This window comes from Dendrobates tinctorius, unplaced genomic scaffold, assembly GCF_039654945.1.
Source record: "Dendrobates tinctorius isolate UK_male_01 unplaced genomic scaffold, ASM3965494v1 ptg000292l, whole genome shotgun sequence".
NCBI lineage: Eukaryota > Metazoa > Chordata > Amphibia > Anura > Dendrobatidae > Dendrobates > Dendrobates tinctorius.
The window spans coordinates 4566398-4592904 of NW_027361959.1; the positions used below are offsets into that span (position 1 = coordinate 4566398).

At 44.4% G+C, this 26507-nt stretch overlaps 1 protein-coding gene across 1 annotated transcript in view; it reads left to right on the plus strand.

Annotated features, from left to right (window-relative positions):
• The first annotated feature begins 2214 nt into the window (after positions 1–2214).
• The window catches only part of LOC141072858 (neurotrypsin-like), a 143918-nt gene continuing 119625 nt past the window's right edge, over positions 2215–26507 (plus strand). Inside the window, exon 1 of the mRNA XM_073560049.1 lies at positions 2215–2484. Within this exon, the coding sequence (XP_073416150.1) occupies positions 2413–2484 (72 nt within the window). The 5' untranslated portion in view covers positions 2215–2412. The remainder of the gene's footprint in view (positions 2485–26507) is intronic.

A 26507-nucleotide genomic window follows, 5' to 3' on the forward strand; every position in this document is an offset into this window, starting at 1 on the left:
AACACGCTGGTGCCAGGATCTGCCGAATGACTCACTCGCCGCCGCCATCTTTGCACAAGAGGAGCGCATGCGCAGTTTTAATATGACCGCCGCTATCTGTCTGCACAAAGATGGTGGCGGCCTGATTTACTGCGCCTGCATGAATTCCGCGCAGGCGCAGTGAATCATTTGGTTGATCCTGGCGGCAGATGCGCGACGTATCTACAGGAAGAGGAAGCTGGTCACATTAAAGGGGTTTTCCCACGAACGAAAGTTCATTTTAAATATTGTCTGTGTCTGACCGTGTACGGAGCATACCATATCTCCTGGGCAGGGGAGGAAGCAAAAGACAATACTGACATTACAGCAGGTGATCACAGAGGATTAATTTTGTGGGGTAAAATATTTCACTGACTGTTATTAAACAATATTTTACCTCACAAAATGTATCCTTTGCAATCTCCTGCTGTAATGTCAGTATTGTCTTTTGCTTCCTCCCCTGCCCAGGAGCTGTGATATGTTCTGTACACGGTCAGACACAGACAATTTTTAAAATGAGCTTAGGTGGAGGAGCACATGGGGGGGGACAGATTCTCAATGCTGCAAAGCCTGCCCCCATTGTGACATTACTGCTCTCGTGATGCGATAGCATTGGGCCTCCATCTAGTATAGTATGATGCACTTCCAATAGGCCTCTATATAGTATAATGAACTCCCCGTAGTCCTCTATAGTATAACGCACTCCCTTATAGGCAGACTCTAGATGGTAAAATGCCCCTCCCCGTAGGCCTCTATAGTATAATGCACTGCCCATAGGCCTCCTCAGAGTGTAGGGTCCGGGGTGACCGCCCTCTCTGCCCCTTCGGTAGCTACACTACTGGGAACGCTACAAGGGCCCAGTCCAAATTTTGCACCGGAGCCCTTCGGACTCTAGTTACACTACTGTAGGTCACTGATATATTTTTGAAATGTATTTTGTACATTTTGAGTCTTTTGGGTATTATTCTCAGATGAAACACTCACCCTCAGAGACTGAAACTGAAATAAAGCTTTTTAATCTTATTTAATCTCTCTTCTAGGGAATCTTTCAACATTAGAAAACCATTCATGTGAATAGTTCCGAGCTACAATCCCAGACACACCCCATGGACAAGAGACACAATGTTTCAGGTTGAAGTACCATGTTATATTGTCACACCAGGTTACTATTTTGTATATTCTTATTAGCCTGGGTTCAGATGAGATTATGAAAAATTGTCTATTTATCATCCAGAAAAATTGCCAATTTTCCACCCGTAGAGTGTTTCACAGGTCCAATTTTGATATCTGTAGGCTTTCTTTTTATACATCAAAAAATAAAAGAATAAAAAGCCCAAATACAGTTTCTTATGTCATTAATTGCAATGAATGCCGTAAAGCGTCATCCGGATTGTGTTTATATGGCATCTATTAGTTTTGTGCCCATTGAGTTGGGTGAATCTGATCAGAATATTGGATCACAGTAGTGAATGCTGTGATGTTTTACCCGCAGACCATAGAGTAGAAAAGTTGATCTGAACGTTCTCATTGACTTCCATAAGTCTGTTTGACATATAGACCACATACAGACCGAAAATACGCTCATCTGAACGCGCCCTTAGGTGTATTCTTACTATTCGGTGTTCCTTCTCCTGTGACGCTGATGAGACCTTTGCTCCCTCTTGGAAGTCATTTACAGTTTCCACCACCTACTAAGAAAACAATGGTTCACACCTCGCAGTCATCTGCACAGATAGTCATGAAAGTTGGGAATATGATTCCACATGTCATGTCAGGATGAAAAAAAAAAAAAATAGTATCTGAAAAAAATCTTCATTTTCATTGCGGTGACATTGCTGCACCCATTTAATGGTTAAATGGTCCGATTGTTATTGTGCAGTAAATACAGATGGTTGCAGTTCCCGTGACATCATCGGCTTGAAATAACCCATCACAATGGAATTTAGGCTGTGCCACTCCAGAGATAATTAAAATAGTCACCCAGGGTGCATCTGCCAGTGTGTGGGAGATGACAATGTGAAGTCTGTCTAGGATCACCAGGATATGTTTATTATTACACTGCCAGCTGTAATACAATATTCTGCATTTATTGATTAATCCAGACCTCTGTTTTTTGTTACATGAGGGTGGGGTAGAAGGACTGGAGTGCAGAATAAGGGTGGGACAGAAGAAAAAGGAGGTGATTGACTGAGACCTACAGTAGGAGAGTGGGTGGAGGGAGATGGGAGCTGAGCTCCTGGTACAGTCACACACTGACTGCTAGCCTGCACCTATGTGGATGATGATGACTACAATGCAGCAATAGCACAGTACCACCAGCTCTGCAGTCAATGAAGAGCAGAGAGCTGACCCTGCCAGAGAGAAGAGAGCAGCTGCACCCACTGTGGAGGCACCATGAAACCTGTGGACCTGCATGGAGTGCTGGTCATTCTCATGTGCATCTGCCTTGTGTTTGGAGATCACCAGGTAGGAATTTATGACAGTCCTCTCTGCACTTAATAAGTCAAAGGTTTCTTATTATCAGTTTGTCAGACTTTGTCCTAGTAATGATGCAATCTGTGCTGCCCTGTATTAATCTATACAGGAGTGTGAGACCCTGGATGGTGGAGATCAGGATTCTGCTGCAATGGGTTCTGTGGATTACACACCAAGCAGCAGCACTGCAGTGACAGCACGAAGTGGAAGGGGCAGCCCCATTAGTAATGATGAGGACCACCGAACTGCACTCCCAGTAATCAGACAGGGGAATCCTCTGCCACATTGGTCAGTGACCGGAATAATGAGGGATGGCTGTCAGTTATCTATGGAGTCTGCGTCCGTAAACGCCCCACCCCGGACATTCTCATACTAAACCCTCTAGGAAAGCAATCACATGCATCACTATTGGATTCATTTAAAGGGAATCTGTATGAATTCTCTACAAACTGCCATGTTTTACCATAGATGATAAATGATAGCATATGTAATAGTGTCAGTACCAGCAGGAAAAACCTTTCCTCCCATACAAAGCCTAGTAGATGTTCCCGTTATTGTCAGGCAGACTGAAGGTAGAGGGAGAAAGTATAGGAAACACCCCCTGAAATAGCAGCCATGGTGGCTCCGTTACCAGTGCCATCGTGATCCCATTACCATCATGATTCCATTACCAGTGCCATCGTGATCCCAATACCAGTGCCATCATGATCCCATTACCAGTGCCATTGTGATCCCAATACCAGTGCCATCATGATCCCATTGCCAGTGCCATTGTGATCCCATTACCAGTGCCATCGTGATCCCATTACCAGTGCCATTGTGATCCCATTACCAGTGCCATTGTGATCCCATTACCAGTGCCATCGTGATCCCATTACCAGTGCCATCATGATCCCATTATAATCATGATCCCATTACCATCATGATCCCATTACCAGTGCCATCATGATCCCTTTACCAGTGCCATTGTGATCCCATTACCAGTGCCATCGTGATCCCATTATAGTCATGATCCCATTACCATCATGATCCCATTACCAGTGCCATCATGATCCCATTACCAGTGCCATTGTGATCCCATTAACAGTGCCATCACGATCCCATTACCAGTGCCATTGTGATCCCATTACCAGCACCATCATGATCCCATTACCATCATGATCCCATTACCAGTGCCATTGTGATCCCATTACCAGTGCCATCGTGATCCCATTACCAGTGCCATTGTGATCCCATTACCAGTACCATTGTGATCCCATTACCAGTGCCATCGTGATCCCATTACCAGTGCCATCATGATCCCATTATAATCATGATCCCATTACCATCATGATCCCATTACCAGTGCCATCATGATCCCTTTACCAGTGCCATTGTGATCCCATTACCAGTGCCATCGTGATCCCATTATAGTCATGATCCCATTACCATCATGATCCCATTACCAGTGCCATCATGATCCCATTACCAGTGCCATCATGATCCCTTTACCAGTGCCATTGTGATCCCATTACCAGTGCCATCGTGATCCCATTATAGTCATGATCCCATTACCATCATGATCCCATTACCAGTGCCATCATGATCCCATTACCAGTGCCATTGTGATCCCATTAACAGTGCCATCACGATCCCATTACCAGTGCCATTGTGATCCCATTACCAGCACCATCATGATCCCATTACCATCATGATCCCATTACCAGTGCCATCGTGATCCCATTACCAGTGCCATTGTGATCCCATTACCAGTGCCATTGTGATCCCATTACCAGTGCCATCGTGATCCCATTATAGTCATGATCCCATTACCATCATGATCCCATTACCAGTGCCATCATGATCCCATTACCAGTGCCATTGTGATCCCATTAACAGTGCCATCACGATCCCATTACCAGTGCCATTGGGATCCCATTACCAGCACCATCATGATCCCATTACCATCATGATCCCATTACCAGTGCCATCGTGATCCCATTACCAGTGCCATTGTGATCCCATTACCAGTGCCATTGTGATCCCATTACCAGTGCCATTGTGATCCCATTACCAGTGCCATCGTGATCCCATTATAGTCATGATCCCATTACCATCATGATCCCATTACCAGTGCCATCATGATCCCATTACCAGTGCCATTGTGATCCCATTAACAGTGCCATCACGATCCCATTACCAGTGCCATTGTGATCCCATTACCAGCACCATCATGATCCCATTACCATCATGATCCCATTACCAGTGCCATCATGATTCCATTACCAGTGCTTTCGTGATCCCATTACCAGTGCCATCGTGATCCCATTACCAGTGCCATCGTGATCCCATTACCAGTGCCATCGTGATCCCATTACCAGTGCCATTGTGATCCCATTACCATCATGATCCCATTACCAGTGCCATCATGATTCCATTACCAGTGCTTTCGTGATCCCATTACCAGTGCCATCGTGATCCCATTACCAGTGCCATCGTGATCCCATTACCAGTGCCATCATGATCCCATTATAATCATGATCCCATTACCATCATGATCCCATTACCAGTGCTTTTGTGATCCCATTACCAGTGCCATCGTGATCCCATTACCAGTGCCATCATTATCCCATTACCAGTGCCATTTTGATCCCATTACCAGTGCCATCGTGATCCCATTACCAGTGCCATCATGATCCCATTACCAGTGCCATTGTGATCCCATTACCATCATGATCCCATTACCAGTGCCATTGTGATCCCATTACCATCATGATCCCATTACCATCATGATCCCATTACCAGTGCCATTGTGAGCCCATTACCAGTGCCATTGTGATCCCATTACCAGTGCCATTGTGATCCCATTACCAGTGCCATTGTGATCCCATTACCAGTGCCATTGTGATCCCATTACCAGTGCCATTGTGATCCCATTACCATCATGATCCCATTACCAGTGCCATTGTGATCCCATTACCAGTGCCATCGTGATCCCATTACCAGTGCCATTGTGATCCCATTACCAGTGCCATCATGATCCCATTACCATCATGATCCCATTACCAGTGCCATTGTGATCCCATTAACAATATCACCAGCAAATACTCTGCACTAATTGTTACACTGAACTAAATAGATTTTCCTGATCATTGGGGGGTCTGAGTCTTGCTACCCTGCTATTTAACGGGGTATCGGTGGTCTACTGTATGGTTATCCTGGGTAGCACTGTACTTTTAGTAACAGCTACACCCAATATTACAATGCATTACAGCTTTGTCTTATTTATGGGAATAGGATTGGGCTGTTAGACAAAAATGGTATGAAGCTGACTGTGCTTTACAGAGCACCACGCCCCCTTTATAAAGCCGCATGCCACAGATGCAGCCGGACCCCCCCACCTGGGAAAATGACTTGTCTTGCACAATAATTTTGCCCAGATACCCATTTTATGGTTCCCATAAAGCATATTGCCCCCACACACAGTATGATTTCCTCCACACAATTTGCCCCACATTTTCACTCACACCCATAGTATGATGACCCTAAAGTGCCTACAGTAATGTATGCTGACACCACAGTGCCCCCAACACAGTCTGATGCCCTTACAGTGACCCTACCCATTATGATGTCCACAGTCGAAGATCCCCACACATGATTTGACTGCCCCCACAGTATGATGGTCCCCACTGTCCCCCCCACACAGTATGATGGTCCCCACTGTCCCCCCCCCACAGAATGATGGTCCCCACTGTCCCCCCCCACAGAATGATGGTCCCCACTGTCCCCCTCCCACAGTATGATGGTCCCCACTGTCCCCCCCACACAAAATGATGGTCCCCACTGTCCCCCCCACACAGTATGATGGTCCCCACTGTCCCCCCACAGTATGATGGTCCCCACTGTCCCCCTCCCACAGTATGATGGTCCCCACTGTCCCCCTCCCACAGTATGATGGTCCCCACTGTCCCCCCCACACAGTATGATGGTCCCCACTGTCCCCCCCACAGAATGATGGTCCCCACTGTCCCCCCCACACAGTATGATGGTCCCCACTGTCCCCCCCCACAGAATGATGGTCCCCACTGTCCCCCTCCCACAGTATGATGGTCCCCACTGTCCCCCCCACACAAAATGATGGTCCCCACTGTCCCCCCCACACAGTATGATGGTCCCCACTGTCCCCCCCACAGTATGATGGTCCCCACTGTCCCCCTCCCACAGTATGATGGTCCCCACTGTCCCCCTCCCACAGTATGATGGTCCCCACTGTCCCCCTCCCACAGTATGATGGTCCCCACTGTCCCCCCCACACAGTATGATGGTCCCCACTGTCCCCCCCCACAGAATGATGGTCCCCACTGTCCCCCCCACACAGTATGATGGTCCCCACTGTCCCCCCCCACAGAATGATGGTCCCCACTGTCCCCCTCCCACAGTATGATGGTCCCCACTGTCCCCCCCACACAAAATGATGGTCCCCACTGTCCCCCCCACACAGTATGATGGTCCCCACTGTCCCCCCCCCACAGTATGATGGTCCCCACTGTCCCCCTCCCACAGTATGATGGTCCCCACTGTCCCCCTCCCACAGTATGATGGTCCCCACTGTCCCCCTCCCACAGTATGATGGTCCCCACTGTCCCCCCCACACAAAATGATGGTCCCCACTGTCCCCCCCACAGTTTGCTCTTTTTTCCACTCACATAAGTCTCTACCTGGAGATCTGCTCTTTATAGCTGTTACTAATCATGGTGATAATGCAGTGATTTAGCAGACAGCCGCGAGCCATGTCATAGGCCTGCAAGCCATGTGTGGCTCCCGAGCCACAGGTTGGGGACCCCTGGTATGATGTATGGAGCTGGGCCCTTCTAGTCTTTATTCCAGGTACACTAACAGCTCAGAATTGCATTGATTTGGTTGTGGAACCAGCCGTACAGCATTTCTTCAAAGTGTCCCAGAATCTGTACCTCAGCACAACAATGCCAGGATACATGTTGCTCGTGCTGTGAGCAGCCTGGTGGCCCATACGTGCTACCAATTGCTGCAGCATCTCCGGACTTGATCCTATGATGCACACCAGGAACGTCATTTGTCATCCACAGCAAAGGTAGCTGCCAGCAGAGTATCTTGATACTTTCCGTTCCCAAGTGCATTCAGTGTGGCAGCACATTCTTCAGTCTATCATTAATAGCATCATAGATGTCAACCAGGGTGTGCTTCTTGTTACAGTGTGTCAGAGCACTTACACCACAGTATGTTTTGTTACAGTGTTTAATTGCACTTACACAGATGTGTATCTTGTTACAGTGTGTCATTGCACTTACATAGATGTCTTGTTACAGTATGTCGGAGCACTTACATAGATGTATGTTTTGTTACAGTGTGTCGGAGCACTTACATAGATGTATGTTTTGTTACAGTGTGTCGGAGCACTTACATAGATGTATGTTTTGTTACAGTGTGTCGGAGCACTTACATAGATGTATGTTTTGTTACAGTGTGTCGGAGCACTTACACAGATGTATGTTTTGTTACAGTGTGTCGGAGCACTTACACAGATGTATGTTTTGTTACAGTGTGTCGGAGCACTTACACAGATGTATGTTTTGTTACAGTGTGTCGGAGCACTTACACAGATGTATGTTTTGTTACAGTGTGTCGGAGCACTTACACAGATGTATGTTTTGTTACAGTGTGTTGGAGCACTTACATTGATGAATGTTTTGTTACAGTGTGTCAGAGCACTTACATAGATGTATGTTTTGTTACAGTGTGTCGGAGCACTTACACAGATGTATGTTTTGTTACAGTGTGTCGGAGCACTTACACAGATGTATGTTTTGTTACAGTGTGTTGGAGCACTTACATAGATGTATGTTTTGTTACAGTGTGTCTGAGCACTTACATTGATGAATGTTTTGTTACAGTGTGTCAGAGCACTTACACAGATATATGTTTTGTTACAGTGTGTCGGAGCACTTACACAGATGTATGTTTTGTTACAGTGTGTCGGAGCACTTACATAGATGTATGTTTTGTTACAGTGTGTCGGAGCACTTACATAGATGTATGTTTTGTTACAGTGTGTCGGAGCACTTACACAGATGTATGTTTTGTTACAGTGTGTCGGAGCACTTACACAGATGTATGTTTTGTTACAGTGTGTTGGAGCACTTACACAGATGTATGTTTTGTTACAGTGTGTTGGAGCACTTACATAGATGTATGTTTTGTTACAGTGTGTCTGAGCACTTACATTGATGAATGTTTTGTTACAGTGTGTCAGAGCACTTACATAGATGTATGTTTTGTTACAGTGTGTCGGAGCACTTACATAGATGTATGTTTTGTTACACTGTAGTGTATCGGAGCACTTACACAGATGTATGTTTTGTTACAGTGTGTCGGAGCACTTACATAGATGTATGTCTTGTTACAGTATGTCGGAGCACTTACATAGATGTATGTTTTGTTACAGTGTGTCGGAGCACTTACATAGATGTATGTTTTGTTACAGTGTGTCGGAGCACTTACACAGATGTATGTTTTGTTACAGTGTGTCGGAGCACTTACACAGATGTATGTTTTGTTACAGTGTGTCGGAGCACTTACACAGATGTATGTTTTGTTACAGTGTTTCAGAGCACTTACATAGATGTATGTTTTGTTACAGTGTGTCTGAGCACTTACATTGATGAATGTTTTGTTACAGTGTGTCGGAGCACTTACATAGATGTATGTTTTGTTACAGTGTGTCGGAGCACTTACATAGATGTATGTTTTGTTACACTGTAGTGTATCGGAGCACTTACACAGATGTATGTTTTGTTACAGTGTGTTGGAGCACTTACATAGATGTATGTTTTGTTACAGTGTGTCTGAGCACTTACATTGATGAATGTTATGTTACAGTGTGTCGGAGCACTTACATAGATGTATGTTTTGTTACAGTGTGTTGGAGCACTTACATAGATGTATGTTTTGTTACACTGTTACACTGTAGTGTATCGGAGCACTTACACAGATGTATGTTTTGTTACAGTGTGTCGGAGCACTTACATAGATGTATGTTTTGTTACAGTGTGTCTGAGCACTTATATTGATGAATGTTTTGTTACAGTGTGTCGGAGCACTTACATAGATGTATGTTTTGTTACAGTGTGTCGGAGCACTTACATAGATGTATGTTTTGTTACACTGTTACACTGTAGTGTATCGGAGCACTTACATAGATGTATGTTTTGTTACAGTGTGTCGGAGCACTTACATAGATGTATGTTTTGTTACAGTGTGTCGGAGCACTTACATAGATGTATGTTTTGTTACACTGTTACACTGTAGTGTATCGGAGCACTTACACAGATGTATGTTTTGTTACAGTGTGTCGGAGCACTTACATAGATGTATGTTTTGTTACAGTGTGTCGGAGCACTTACATAGATGTATGTTTTGTTACAGTGTGTCGGAGCACTTACATAGATGTATGTTTTGTTACACTGTAGTGTATCGGAGCACTTACACAGATGTATGTTTTGCTACAGTGTGTTGGAGCACTTACATAGATGTATGTTTTGTAACAGTGTGTCTGAGCACTTACATAGATGTATGTTTTGTTACAGTGTGTCTGAGCACTTACATTGATGAATGTTTTGTTACAGTGTGTCGGAGCACTTACATAGATGTATGTTTTGTTACAGTGTATCGGAGCACTTACATAGATGTATGTTTTGTTACACTGTTACACTGTAGTGTATCGGAGCACTTAAACAGATGTATGTTTTGTTACAGTGTGTCGGAGCACTTACATAGATGTATGTTTTGTTACAGTGTGTTGGAGCACTTACATAGATGTATGTTTTGTTACAGTGTTTCGGAGCACTTACATAGATGTATGTCTTGTTACAGTGTGTCGGAGCACTTACATACAGTAGATGAATGCTTTGTTATAGTGTGTCGGAGCACTTACATAGATGAATGTTTTGTTACAGTGTGTCGGAGCACTTACATAGATGTATGTTTTGTTACAGTGTGTCGGAGCACTTGCATAGATGTATGTTTTGTTATAGTGTGTCGGAGCACTTGCATAGATGTATGTTTTGTTACAGTGTGTCGGAGCACTTGCATAGATGTATGTTTTGTTACAGTGTGTCGGAGCACTTACATAGATGTATGTTTTGTTACAGTGTGTCGGAGCACTTGCATAGATGTATGTTTTGTTATAGTGTGTCGGAGCACTTGCATAGATGTATGTTTTGTTACAGTGTGTCGGAGCACTTGCATAGATGTATGTTTTGTTACAGTGTGTCGGAGCACTTGCATAGATGAATGTTTTGTTACAGTGTGTCGGAGCACTTACATAGATGTATGTTTTGTTACAGTGTGTCTGAGCACTTACATTGATGAATGTTTTGTTACAGTGTGTCGGAGCACTTACATAGATGTATGTTTTGTTACAGTGTGTCGGAGCACTTACATAGATGTATGTTTTGTTACACTGTAGTGTATCGGAGCACTTACACAGATGTATGTTTTGTTACAGTGTGTTGGAGCACTTACATAGATGTATGTTTTGTTACAGTGTGTCTGAGCACTTACATTGATGAATGTTTTGTTACAGTGTGTCGGAGCACTTACATAGATGTATGTTTTGTTACAGTGTGTCGGAGCACTTACATAGATGTATGTTTTCTTACACTGTTACACTGTAGTGTATCGGAGCACTTACACAGATGTATGTTTTGTTACAGTGTGTCTGAGCACTTATATTGATGAATGTTTTGTTACAGTGTGTCGGAGCACTTACATAGATGTATGTTTTGTTACAGTGTGTCGGAGCACTTACATAGATGTATGTTTTGTTACACTGTTACACTGTAGTGTATCGGAGCACTTACATAGATGTATGTTTTGTTACAGTGTGTCGGAGCACTTACATAGATGTATGTTTTGTTACAGTGTGTCGGAGCACTTACATAGATGTATGTTTTGTTACACTGTTACACTGTAGTGTATCGGAGCACTTACACAGATGTATGTTTTGTTACAGTGTGTCGGAGCACTTACATAGATGTATGTTTTGTTACAGTGTGTCGGAGCACTTACATAGATGTATGTTTTGTTACAGTGTGTCGGAGCACTTACATAGATGTATGTTTTGTTACAGTGTGTCGGAGCACTTACATAGATGTATGTTTTGTTATAGTGTGTCGGAGCACTTACATAGATGAATGTTTTGTTACAGTGTGTCGGAGCACTTACATAGATGTATGTTTTGTTACAGTGTATGGGAGCACTTGCATAGATGTAGGTTTTGTTACAGTGTGTCGGAGCACTTACACAGAAGTTTGTTTTGTTAGTGTGTGGGAGCACTTACATAGATGAATGTTTTGTTACAGTGTGTCGGAGCACTTACACAGAAGTTTGTTTTGTTAGGCTAGTTTCACACTAGCGTTTTGGAGCGCAGCGACGGCCTGCGCACAGCCGCCGCTAAGCCCCGCCCCCTGCCGCGCCTCCGCAGGTAGCTCCACCTACCGGCGCATGACGCTGCATGCGCCCTGCGTCCCCTATCTTTATCACTGGGGGCGCAGGCCGTGCGCAGTTTGCCTTTGGCGGCGCATGCGTCCTTTTGACGGTGCGCCGACCTGCGCCAAACGCAACCTACTGCAGTTTGGTTGCGCAGGCGCACCGTCAAATAGGCGCATGTGCCGCCAAACGCAAACTGCGCACGGCCTGCACCCCCAGTGATAAAGATAGGGGACGCAGGGCGCATGCAGCGTCATGCGCCGGTAGGCGGAGCTACCGGCAGAGGCGCGGCAGGGGGCGGGGCTTAGCGGCGGCCGTGCGCAGTCCAAAACGCTAGTGTGAAACTAGCCTTAGTGTGTCGAAGCACTTACATAGATGTATGTTTTGTTACAGTGTGTCGGAGCACTTACATAGATGTATGTTTTGTTACAGTGTGTCGGAGCACTTATATAGATGTGTGTTTTGTTATAGTGTGTCTTTGCACTTACACAGATGTATGTTTTGTTAGTGTGTGGGAGCACTTTCATCAGACCAAATTTGGACTCATCAGACCAAAAAACCCATCCGAGAAATTGCTACAACATTAGGAGTGGCAAAATCTACAGTTTTTACATCCTGAGAAAGAAAGAAAGCACCCCCACACCATCACACCTCCTCCTCCATGCTTCACAGTGGGAACCAGGCATGTAGAGTCCATCCGTTCACCTTTTCTGCGTCGCACAAAGACATGGTGGTTGGAACCAAAGATCTCAAATTTGGACTCATCAGACCAAAGCACAGATTTCCACTGGTCTAATGTCCATTCCTTGTATTCTGTAGCCCAAACAAGTCTCTTCTGCTTGTTGCCTGTCCTTGGCAGTGGTTTCCTAGCAGATATTTTACCATGAAGGCCTGCTGCACAAAGTCTCCTCTTAACAGTTGTTGTAGAGATGTGTCTGCTGCTAGAACTCTGTGTGGCATTGACCTGGTCTCTAATCTGAGCTGCTGTTAACCTGCGATTTCTGAGGCTGGTGACTCGGATGAACTTATCCTCTGCAGCAGAGGTGACTCTTGGTCTTCCTTTCCTGGGGCGGTCCATATGTGAGCCAGTTTCTTTGTAGCGCTTCATGGTTTTTGCCACTGCACTTGGGGACACTTTCAAAGTTTTCCCATTTTTTTTGGACTGACTGACCTTCATTTCTTAAAGTAATGATGGCCATTCGTTTTTCTTTACGTAGCTGCTTTTTTCTTGCCATAATACAAATTCTAACAGTCTATTCAGTAGGACTATCAGCTGTGTATCCACTAGACTTCTGCACAACACAACTGATGGTCCCAACCCCATTTATAAGGCAAGAAATCCCACTTGTTAAACCTGACAGGGCACACCTGTGAAGTGAAAACCATTTCCGGTGACTACCTCTTGAAGCTCATCAAGAGAATGCCAAGAGTGTGCAAAGCAGTAATCAAAGCAAAAGGTGGCTGCTTTGAAGAACCTAGAATATAAGACATATTTTCAGTTGTTTTACACTTTTTTGTTAATTATATAATTCCACATGTGTTAATTCATAGTTTTGATGCCTTCAGAGTGAATCTACAATTTTCATAGTCATGAAAATAAAGAAAACTCTTTGAATGAGAAGGTGTGTCCAAACTTTTGGTTTGTACTGTATGTTTTGTTACAGTGTGTTGGAGCACTGACATAGATGTCTTGTTACAGTGTGTTGGAGCACTGATATAGATGTACTGTATGTTTTGTTACAGTGTGTTGGAGCACTGACACAGATGTGTGTTTTGTAACAGTGTGTTAATTAGAAATTATCAAGATGGGTATTTCGCCTCTGGATGTGATTCAGAATGATTGATCATCTACCTTCAAGAAGAGAACTAGTAAATAGTGAGGGATTGCAACACAAAGTATTTTAAGAAGTTGTAGTGGTTTACGCCGTAATAATAATAATCTTTATTTTTATATAGCGCTAACATATTCCGCAGTGCTTTACAGTTTGCACACATTTTCATCACTGTCCCCGATGGGGCTCACAATCTAAATTTCCTATCAGTATGTCTTTGGAATGTGGGAGGAAACCGGAGTGCCCGGAGGAAACCCACACAAACATGGGGAGAACATACAAACTCCTTGCAGATGTTGTCATGGGTGGGATTCGAACCCAGGACTCCAGTGCTGCAAGGCTGCAGCGCTAACCACTGAGCCACCGTGCTGCCCGTACACTGAATCATTTCCTTCATATGAATCCAGTAACCACCTCAGTATCTTGCTGGAAACGACTCTGCCAATCTTTTCTCTATGGAGTCGTGGAGAGAAGAAAAATGCCAGGTTATTGTGCAAAAAGTTCATGAGTTCTTATGTTGTAGTGCAAAAAGTTTGGTCACTCCCGCTTATATCGGCAGGTTCTACAGACCTCAGTCTAACATGTGTGAGGGTCTTCATACACAGGCAGGTACACTACCGATCAGCACTTGGTAAGGACCATGCTGACCTAGCAATGATCAGGATTCGGGAGGCTGGTCCACATGATGATGTTCATACTATCGATTGTTTCCTTCTCTTATATACACGGGGAATGAGTTGTTGTCCCAAGATAATTTTTTTGCCTGCATGATCAGTTGAGAAATGAGCTTTTGCTCAGGTGCTGGCACGAAGCAGTGATCGGTAATGACCGTCCCTGTATACGTTGGGCCGACTGTCAGCTTATGTCAAAGGACCTTTAACTAATACACTTCTTTTGAGGATTTGTCATGGAACTAATAATATATTACCGTAGCTTGTCATGATCTGCGTACTTACATACTCCGTACATTGGGACTGTGTTCTTGGGGTTGTACCCATCCTTCTTCTTCCGCCAAACACGGCGAGTGGCCTTGATACCAAAAAGTTCTATTTTGGCCTCATCTGACCACATAACTCTCCCTCATGCCTCCTCTGGATCAAACACATAGTCATTGGCGAACTTCAAACGGGCCTGGACATGTGCTGGTGTGAGCAGGGGGCCCTTGTGTGCCCGTCACGATTTTAACCCATGACGGCGTAGTGTGTTACTAACGGGAAACAGGAATGTTTGAGACTGTGGTAGAAACTCTCTTCAGGTCATTGACCAGGTCCTCCCGTGTAGTTCTGGGCTGATTTCTGACATTTCTCAGAATCATCCTTACCCCATGAGGCGAGATCTTGCATGGCGCCCCAGACTGATGAAGATTGACAGTCATCTTGTGTTTCTTCCTTTTTCTAATAATTGTGTCAACAGGTTTTACCTTCTCACCAAGCTGCTTGCCTATTGTCCTGTAGCCCATCCCATCCTTGTCCAGGTCTACAATTTTGTCCCTGATGGTCTTAGACAGCTCTTTGGTCTTGGTCATGGTGTAGAGTTTGGAGTATGATTGATTGTGTGGACAGGTGTCTTTTATTCAGGTAACAAGTTCAAACAGGAGCAATTAATGTAGGTAATGAGTGCAGGGTAGGAGGACTTCTTATAGAAAACTAACAGGTCTGTGAGAGCCAGAATTCTTGCTGATCAACTACTTATTTCATGCAATAAAATGCAAATATCATACAATGTGATTTTCTGATTTTTTTTTTTAAGACCGGGGTCACACTTGCGAGTACCATGCGAGAAACTCGCGCATCAATACCCGGCACTGCCGCCGGCATTCGGGATAGGATTATGCGGCTGCATAGATTTACAGCCGCACACTTAGTATTGATGTGAGAGACTCACGCGAGTTTCTCGCATGGTACTCGCAAGTGTGACCACGGCCTTAGAGTCTTTCACAGTTTAGCGGGAACCTGTCACCACTTTTCTGTCCTACCAGCTAAAAATACCATTTTACTCAGTGTCCGTCATGCATTCCCTAAATACTTATGTTACCCCCTGACTCCCCATGTATCACCCATAAAAACCTTTTATATTTCTCCCGTGCTGTATGCTAATAGGGTCCATCCGGTCCGATGGGCGTGGCTTTAGTTCATTCACTCCACCCCTCTCCTCGGCTGCTGCACGCAGTCTTTGACGTAGATGACGCAGATCGCTGTGAGATATCACGCTTGCGCAGTCAAGTGGTTTCTCGCACATGCGCCTTTCTGCTTTTCGGCTTTGCTCGCAGTCCGGACCGGACGGACCCTATTAGCATACGTTGCAGGAGAAATATAAAGGGTTTTTATGAGTGATCATGGGGAGTCAGGGGGGGTTACATAAGTATTTAGGGAATGCATAGCAGACACTGAATAAAATTATACTTTTAGCTGGTAGGACAGAAAAGTGGTGACAGGTTCCCTTTACTTGTACCTACGATGACAATTACAGACCTCTCCATTCTTTGTAGGTGGGAAAACTTGCAAAATCGGCGGTGTACTTATTTCACCCCCTGTAGATACAGTGTAGTGTGGTATGCGTCCAGTATATTCTGTACATGATACATAAAGAATAAATCTTTATTTTTACAGAAAATCCTCTTTCCAGGTGGATAATCACTAGCATTTGTCCTGGGGATTAGGTGCACAGAGCAGGTCACAAATACACACAGTTCAGTTTCAAAAAGGATATCCTCTATGGGGCTCATGTTTTTATGGAGTTTTGTATTTATAGCATTCACTGCAATAAAATCATGTAAGTTCATACCTTGCCTGTCGTAACTTCTATTCTGCTCTGCCTCCAGCTCAAGGTTACTATCCACAGTGTTTATAGACACAATTTCTACATACTTCACATAGAAGACAAAACTACATGATAGCAGATGAGAACATCCTGCTTGTTGACTTTACATTGTGATCATGGACTAAAATGACCCTGTTCTTCAGAGAAATGTTGAGTCACAATAGAAAGAAGGAAGTATGGAAACACTGAAGGGTTAAGTTCTAACGCAGTTTTATTTAAAGTGAACCTGTCAGCAGGTTTGTGTACAGTAACCAGGGCCGACTCCAGGTTTTCGTGGACCCCGGGCGAGGCGTCTCAGTGGGCCCCTTTAACACATACCACAATTCATGATGCACAGGTACGGCAGAGAAAAATAGGTATAGTACAATGTCAGATTTCACTTCTTACATTACATCAGTGATATATATTGTACATTCTACAATAGGTCAAAAATCAAGCAGTATAGTCCTCCATACAGTATTATCAGCCCCATATAATGCTCCATACAAAATAATGAGCTTCATACATTGCTCCATACAGAATAAGGAGCTCCATACATTACTCCATACAAAATAATCGACCCCACATAATGCTTCATACAGTATAATGAGTCCCATATATAACTGGCCCTATAAGATGCTCCATATGTAATTGGCAACATAAGGTGCTTCATATAGAATTACCCCCATAAGATGCTCCATATAGAATTGGCGCCATAAGATGCGCCATATAGAATGGGTCCCAGAAGATGCCCCACATAGAATGGGCCCCATAAGATGCTCCATATAGATTTGACCTCATAAGATGCTCGATATAGAAATAATTCCTTCTGATGGGCCCCATATATTGCTTCAAACATAAAAAAAGAAAAATGAAATATTCACCTCATCTCCACTGTGACTGCTCAGGCAGAGTGAGCACAGAAGTGATGTCATTGCGCCCTCTGACCTGAAACGTCACAGTCAGAGGATGCGGAAAACACTGCAGCGATAGAACAGGGAGAGGTGAGTATTGCAAGTGCCGGGGCCCGGAACAAGCGAGGAGGCCCTATCAGGATCCTGTCAGTGCCGGCGGACTGCTGCGGCTGAACAGGATAACTCACCCAGACTACGGGGGGACCCGGGGTCTGATACTGCAGGGAAAATTCTGACACCAGGACCTGCGACACTGAAAGTAGTTTAGCAGCACCAGGACCTACGATCATGTGACCACAGGGGGCGTGGCTTAGCGTCCTGCTGCTGGAGATGGCAATAGAGTTCTATAACAGGAATCCTGGAGTACAGGCTAGGGAAACTCAGATCAGACAAACGGAGGGTCATTCACAGAGAGGGCGGCGCGGTACCAGGGGGACAAGCAGAGAATAGTCAAAACGTAAGCAAAAGAGTCATACATGGGAATATCAGAGCAGTACAAAAGGAACAGGCAGAACTCGTAACAGGGACAGAACCGGATGAAAACCAAGCAAGCACAAAGTATCACAGTTACAAAGCACACTAGGGTCACACACTCGGCCAAGGGTCTGAGTATAAGTGACAAGGAGTGAGCCCACAATGAGGCTATAAAAAGCCTCCCAGAGTCTCAGAGTGTAGCTCTCCAGATTAATCTCTGAACTATCTGATCACACAAGCACAGCAGATCATGACAGGCCCACTCGCAGGCACTGGCACCGGGCCCCCATAGTGAGCCAGTGTCCCCGACGGCAGGTGAGCCTCCCACCTGCTTAGGGCCCCGGCACTTGCCCGGGTGATGACGCCGGCCCTTACAGCTACCCACAGTCAGTGTCAGGTCGGCGCCTTTATACTGATTAAAATGATACCTTGATACTAGGGGGCAGGTCAGTGAGGGATCAGTGAGCTGTCAGCATTCTTTATTATGAATACCTAATCAGAGCACCACATGAAGACCCCCACAGGCCGCCCTGGGGCACGAGCATATCATTAACTCAAAACTGAAAATAAAGATTAAATAACAAACACACAAACACAAGACGGATTTCATCAACCAATCATTTTAATCAGTATAACGGTGCCAATCTGACACTGTCTGTAGATTACTGAGCACAATCCTACTGACAGGTTCTCTTTAATGACAAAAAGAACCCTCATGTTATATTCAGAATCTTAAAGGAGTTGTCTGTCTTTATTTTCTTTTCTATATCCATAGGATTTCTGTCTCTGAAAATATAATCTGTACTTAACCTCTACTGCTTCAGTGCTAGCACTCTGCTGTTTCCTCAGTCTTTGTTGACATCGCTTCAGCGCTGACATCACATCAGCATCACTTGACCACAGCAGCCAATCACCAAGCTCTCCAGTGATGCACAAAGCTGCAGAGTCCATTGATAGGCTGCAACAATCATGTGATGCCAACAAGACGACATTGTTGCTGCCATATCAACCAAGACCGGGGCAGCAACTGGGAATCAGTGATGGAGTGGCAGTGGCTAAGATTAGGTGACTTTATTATTTTCACGTACAAGAAGACTATGGTTAAAAAAATATTAAATGTAGACAACCTATTTAAAAGGAACCTGTCACCAGTTTTTTGCCTTTTAAACCATTCCCATCACCTTAAAAATCATGTACATAGGGTTCCTGCCACGTTTCATACCCTCGAAGGTGCACCCAAAAAAGTGGTTTACTCATGTCCCGCGCTGCATGCAAATTGTGTGGTCCGGTCTGTCCAATGGGCAAATCCAGATCGCGCGCAGTGCCACCCGTTCTTTCAAATACTGCCTCTTCTATGTGGATGGAAGTGGATGACCTCTGTTTGTCAAAATGCTCAAAGTCTGGGCATGGGTTTATAAGGCAAAAAAACTGGTGACAAGTTCCCTTTAAGGTCCCCATACACATTATTTAAAAGTAATCCAAACCTAATTTCGGTAGTATTAGCCAACTATCTAATGTGTAAGGGGTCTCCTGACTTTTCCCCAACTGATGACTTTGGAGGAGCGAAGGGTCATGTAGCTGAAATGTAATGACTAATACTGTTGCTTTCAGGGGAGATAAGATACTGCCAGATGTGTCTGGCAGCAGCTTTGTCTTCTCTCACCATTCGGTACACATTAAGGATTGAGCTCAGTGTTTATGTGAAAGGGGGAGTGAGTAAGTAGAGATAGCTGCTGACCAAGAGGCTGTCAAGAGACCGATCTCTCTTGTACGACCTTTTGCCTCCCAAAATTATTGTGTGGTCTTTGCTTATCACATTGTATATTTTCTCCTATCTGGTAACAAAATGGCAGTAAATGAACATAGATATAAAGATATCTTAAAGGCAATGTGTAATCAGAAAATCACCTATTGTTTCGATCAGGTTTTTGTGTTACATGCATTTTTTATTTTTGGCAGTGTTATATTTTTCTTATCGCAATCTCTATTACAAGATAAAAATGGATATCTTGTCATTTTCAAGGTGAAAGCTGAGGTTTTTTTAGACTAATATTGTCATTTCAGAAAGCGTTTACAGCAGCTTCCTTATCATCAGAGGCAGGATTCCAATGATAAGTAACACCCCTATACACTGTTGATTACACAGGATCCACCAATCACAATAGGCGATGTCACAGCTGACCCTGCTCCAGCCCCCTTTCACAATGACCTTTGCACATGCTCATTAGATGCTTCAGCACAAAAGCTCGGGTCGGATTTCCACAGGAAGTTCAAGTTTAAAATAGCCCTAGTGGCCGGTGTGAAAACTGCAAGATCTCTATTTTGTATGTTTAGCACAGATCGTAATAGGTACAAAAAAAAAAAGCATTGACAAAAAGTTTTTCCCCCCCCAAAAAAATTGATTTAAACAATAGGTAATTTTCTGATGACATGTTCCCTTCCAATACAGTTTACATATTTGAGTCACAAACAAGAGGTGCAATTGTTCAGGTCAGTGTCCATCCGTGTGAAGTCCTTTCATGCTTATATCCATTGTTTAGTGCAGGACTTTGTCGGAGTCCTAATAGTACAAAGGGTCTCAGATATCTGTCAAAGTTTTATTGGAAAAGAAACAAAAGTTGTTGGCTGCTCGCCATTCAGAGCCGAAACGTCTCACTTGTTTCTAAGCAAAGTTGCCCCTTTCAGAGAGATTTCAAAGAACTACTCACGAGGCTGCAATCATTTAAAAATGGCTCAGCTAATGTCATATTCCATTGTGCGGTGGCCGTTAGTTTCTGCAGTGTTTTTGTATTAATTGATGTCATCGCCTTGATTCATCGTTGAACTTTGGGGCAGCGGAGGTTGTGCCTCTCAGTTCACATGTCTTAGCCCCATCATAAACAATTGTGGTTGTGCATGAGAAACGAGTACATATCTCCATTATTGGAGATTGGGAAGACATAAACCGTGTCCTCATAATAACAGCAGTCTTCAAAAGGGCCCTCACAATAGTGGCAGGCTAGAATAATATGTAGCTGCAAGGAGAAAATATTTCTTACTCAACTACATGGTATAATGCTCAGTTATCTGCCAAAGTTTAATGAAACCTGCAGGGCATTAAAGAATTCTCCCCATGAAGTTTTTTTTTTTTTTTTTAATTAAATCTGTGTATATACTGTACTGTATGTAATAGTGTGTGTATTAATATACTCACGTACCGTCACCTTCTCTAGGGTATCCAGCGCCATTCTGCGCTTCTCAGTTATGTCACCGCTCTCCAAGCTCTCGGGGTTTCTCTATGCCACTAATGGGGAATCTCTGGCCCATGAGATGATCTTTTCTCTGGCCTCTGGGCTCGTAGCTGCAGCGTCTCATGTGATGTCTATCCCACAGCCAAAAAAAGAGCGTGGACCGCACTTCCAAAAAATCATTTGCCCTTAGGCAAAAATATATATAACTGAGCATAAGGGTCTTAATGTAACTTTCTGATCAGAATGTATAAAGCCCACTGCCAAGTCATGGCAAAACCTCTCAGTGGGCCCTAACTTTTATTGCCTTAAAGAAGCGGCATTGTGTGCTAACCACTGCTGCAGCGACAATGTACTTGCAGGGCAGGTGGCGTGGTGCCTCAGTGCCCATGCTGCAAGAGTCCTTATGACTCCAGACCACACTGCCCCACAAACACAAAACCACAGCAACACTGGCCGCCACACAGCACCAACACCAAATGAAAGGAACATTGAAGTTCACCTTTCTCAAGCTCTCAATTGAGAGCAAAAATTAAGCAGAACCCTTTTTGCAGTCTCCAGCCCCATGACTCTTGTGCTGTCTATGTCCCAGCCCCATGTCTCCTGTGATGTGTATACCACAGGCCCAGCATCTTCTGGAATGTTTATGTTGAAGCTCTATGTCTCCTATGATGTGTTTTCTTCATCCACCATGTGTCCAGTGATGTATATACTGCAGGCCTGGTGTATCCTATGTGATGTATATACACCAGTCTCGTTGTCTCATATATGATGTATACAGCAGTCTCAGTGTCTACTATGTGATGTATACAGCAGTCTCAGTGTCTCCTATGTGATGTATACAGCAGTCTCTGTGTCTCCTATGTGATGTATATGGCAGTCTTGTTGTCTCCTCTGTCATGTATACGGCAGTCTTGGTGTCTCCTCTGTGATGGATACAGCAGTCTCTGTCTCCTATGTGATTGTATAGAAGTGTCGGTGTTTCCTATGTGATGTATATACAGCAGTCTCAGTGTCTCCTATGTGATGTATACAGCAATCTCTGTGTCTCCTATGTGATGCATATACAGCAGATCTCCTACTGCTTCAGTTCTGTAAATGGTAACATGAGCAGTGATGAATTTCCCACTAAAAAGTTTACCTCAAGTCACTGGTGTCGGCTGATGGGACTACTGCTCCCATCAGCCTACGCCTGCTGCCGCTAATACCTGCGAGAGCAGATGGCGGCTGATGGGAGTATTCATCAGTCGGTGCCTGCACTGTAAATAATAAAAAAAAACAGCATGGGTTCCCCTATACTTTTGATAACCTGCCAGGCAAAACTCACAGCTGGGGGCTTCAACCCTCAACTGTCAGCTTCAGCAATGCTGGTTATCAAGAATAGAGGGGTTGCCACGCAGCTTTTTAAAATTATTTAAAGAACCAGCCAAGCTAAAGCAGACAGCTGGGGGCTAGGATTCTCAGGCTAGTAAGGGGCCTTAGACATTGCCCCTCCAGCCTAAAAATAGCAGCTCACAGCTGCCCAGAAAAGGTGCATCTATTAGTAGCTGCTCCTGCTCTCGCGCTTTTATTAGCAGCAGTAGGTGTAGGCTGATGGGAGGAGTAGTACTATCAGCTGACGTCAGTGACTGGAGGTAAACTTTTTACCTCTGATCACAGCTGCGGACTCACGGTGTCATTTGACATCAGTAATGATAATAATCAGAAATCAGTAATTTGACAGCAGTAAAGATTTTCACGACGATCAGAAGCAGTGTTTGCAGCACTGTCATGCACATGACAGCGTGGCAAACACTGGATGTTCGGTCCTACCATTCAAATGACTAGGGTCCGGGTTCAGGTACTGTTTGTAACAATTATGTAGGTACTGTGAAATCTGATAGCGTGGGACAAATGGATATGAGACCAAAGGTGAGACAAATAAACTATATTTTAACAAAGTAAGGAATACAACAAAAACTAACAGAGGCTTTCCAGCAAATACGGCGAATTGCACAGCACAAACACAAATGTGCAGCAAACGTAATAGCAGTGTGCGTCCGCTAAAGCAAACAAGTCCATCAGTAATATAACGTGAGAATGTGAACTGCGCTGATACGTGGAAGTCAAGCAATAGTGTGAACAGCACTTATATGTGGAAGTCCAGCAATAATAAGAAGCAATAATGTGATGGCACTTATACGTGGAAGTCTAGCAGTAATTAGAAGCAAGAGTGCGACCGGCACTTTATGTGTGGAAGTCCAGAACTATGCAGACAGAGGAGACAGCACCTTTCATGGAAGTCCAGAAAAACAGAGGTGGAGGATAACAAGGAGAAGATGCTTAAGAGTACTTTTTTGGGCTGAAAAGTTTTGCTCAAGTCCTGCACAGCAGCCCGCACAGACATAGTCTTAGGCCGGAGTCAGACACAACGTATAAAAGTACGGTCCGTAGTTTACGGCTGTAATACGCAGAAATGTTCCCTGAACAGTGATCCATATGTCATCCATTGGCAAGGCTAGTGTGATGGTTACGTGTGACTGGACACACCGCCTCCAGCAGGGTGAATTTCTCTGACACACGTGACCCTGGATACACCGCCTCCAGTAGGGCGAATTTAAATAATATAACGTGCAGCCGGATACACCGCCTCCAGCAGGCGAATTTCAGAATTACACGTGTATCTGGATACACCGCCTCCAGCAGGGCGAATTTAAAGGGAAACACCAGGGAAACCGATACAATGGAGGGCCCTGCGATAGGGAACGGGGACGTGGAGACCTCCTGCACTCCCCTGAGTCAGTGTCTCTACACTCCTGACAGTCCCTATGCAGGTTCCGCACCTGGCGCCGAGCAGGATACCTAAAAACCATAGCTCGCCCTACACCTAGCCCTTTCTAGTGAAATGGACGGTGCAAAAACTAATCCCACCACTGCACTGAAACACACAAAAGGAAAGGTACAAACAGGGATAACACCACTTAGCTTTGCTCTGTCGCTCTAGCTCCCAGCAACAGAGTCCAGCACCAGAATGCAGCTTTCCTCCAGAATAACTGCTGCTTCACCAAGCTTTGTCAGAGTTGCAAGGAACTTTTCTCTGAGGCTCCTTCCACACCAGGACTCTGACTGAGCTGCAAGGAACTCTCTCTAGCTCCTTCCTCCACCAAGGATGGTTGAAATGACCAATATCACCACCAGTGATTGCAACACATGACACTCTTTTATATGTCAGAGCCAGAGCAATCAGAGCAGAGTAATAGATATAGACACATAGAATACATACATATTTATATTTATATTTCATAGAGTTCTACATAGTATAATAGCCGCTAAATCAATTGACGGCTTCTGTAAAATCATTACAAAACCCAACATGAAATGACACATGGGTTACATACAGTAAACCATTTCATTTCATTTAGTTTTTTATATGTCTTTGACTAATAATTAGATTAGGATACGTTTGTAAAATTTTGGACATGTAGGTGTTAAATTAACAGGTAAATTTGTTGAAATAAATTGCGTGGGCTCCCGCGGTAATTTCTCTGCCAGAGAAGAAAAGCCAGTGAGTGAGGGTAGATATTAATAGCCTTGAGAGGGTTCATTGTTTTTGGCCCCCCCTGGCTAAAAAAATCTTCACCCAGCCACCCCAAAAAAGGCGCATCTATAAGATGCGCCTTTTCTGGCACTTAGCCTCACTATTCCCATTGCCTTTAGGGTTAATGTTACCTTTCTATTGAAAGGTGACATTAAGCTGGGTTAATAAAGGAGAGTAGTAAAGGGTTAAAAAAGACACACACATTAATTAAAAAGTCTTATAATGAAATAATCACACAAAGTTTTTGACCAAATTTATTATTCTGCTAATCCAACAGAATCCCTTGTTGTCCTGTAAAAAAATAAAAAATAAAAAAAACAACAATATCCATACCTCTACATCATTCAGTCAGGTCCCCCGCTGCAATCCATCACAAGCGGATAACTAGTTTACAACAGGGACCGGTGCTAATGCTACCGGCCCCAATGTAAACCACTGCAGAATGAATGAAATCATGTCTGCGCAGGCGCCCCGGCTGACCGGGAATGAACTAATAAGCGTGGGAAAGTTTCTGAACTTTTTCCCACGCTGTCAGTTCACCTCTGGTCAGCCAGGGACTCCGCACAGCCTCAGTGACACCAGTGGTAGTTTTTGTTTTTTTACAGTACAACAAGGGATTCTGTTGGATCAGCAGAATAATACATTTGGTCAAAAACTTTGTGTGATTATTTCATTAAAAGACTTTTTAATTAATGTGTGTGTGTGTGTGTGTCTTTTTTAACCCTTTACTACTATATGATTAATAATGGAGAGGTGTCTTATTGACACCTCTCCATTATTAACCCGACTTAATGTCACCTTTCAATAGCAAGGTGAAATTAACCCATTATTAACCCATGAGCCACCGCTAAAGGCAATAGGAATAAAGAGGCTGTGCCAGAAAAGGTGCATCTTATAGATGCACCTTTTCTGGGGTGGCTTGGGGCAGATTTTTTTAGCCAGGGGGGACCAAAAACAATGGTCCCGCTCTAGTCTACTAATATCTGCCCCCACTCACTGGCTTTCCCTTTCTGGCGGAGAAATTACCGCGGAAGCCGACAAATTTACCTGTTAACTTGTCACCTACATGTCCAAAATTTTACATACATACCCTAATGTAATTATTAGTCAAAGACATATAAAAAACTAAATTAAATGAAATTGTTTACTGCAGGGGTGGGGAATCTTTTTCTGCCAAGGGCCATTTGGATATTTATACCATCCTTCGGGGGCCGTACAAACTCCGCCCACAAAGTACATCCTGACTCTGGCACTGGTTTCATGACTCAAGGCCCCGTCACACTAAGCGATCTCGCTAGCGAGATCGCTGATTTTGTGACACGCCAGCGAGATCACTGTGTGTGACGGGGATCAGCGACCGGCCCCGGTTATCGCTGATCATGCTTGAGCGGCCTGGGCTGTTTTTCGATTGCTGGTCTCCCGCTGCCCAGCGCGCATCGCTGCGTGTGGCAGCGAGAGACCAGCGATCAGCGACGCTGGACGCTGGTTGCTAATGTAAACATCGGGTATCCAGGAGCCGCGGATCGTTGGTGGGATCGCTGGGACATCGTTTAGTGTAATGGGGGCTTTAATCTTTCATTGCATGCCCTTCAATGTTCAGTAGTGAACACTGTGTGTGTGTGCTAACAGAGCAAGAAGAAATTAATGAGCTTGTGGCAATCAAAATACAGCTTCCTGCTCAAGAATA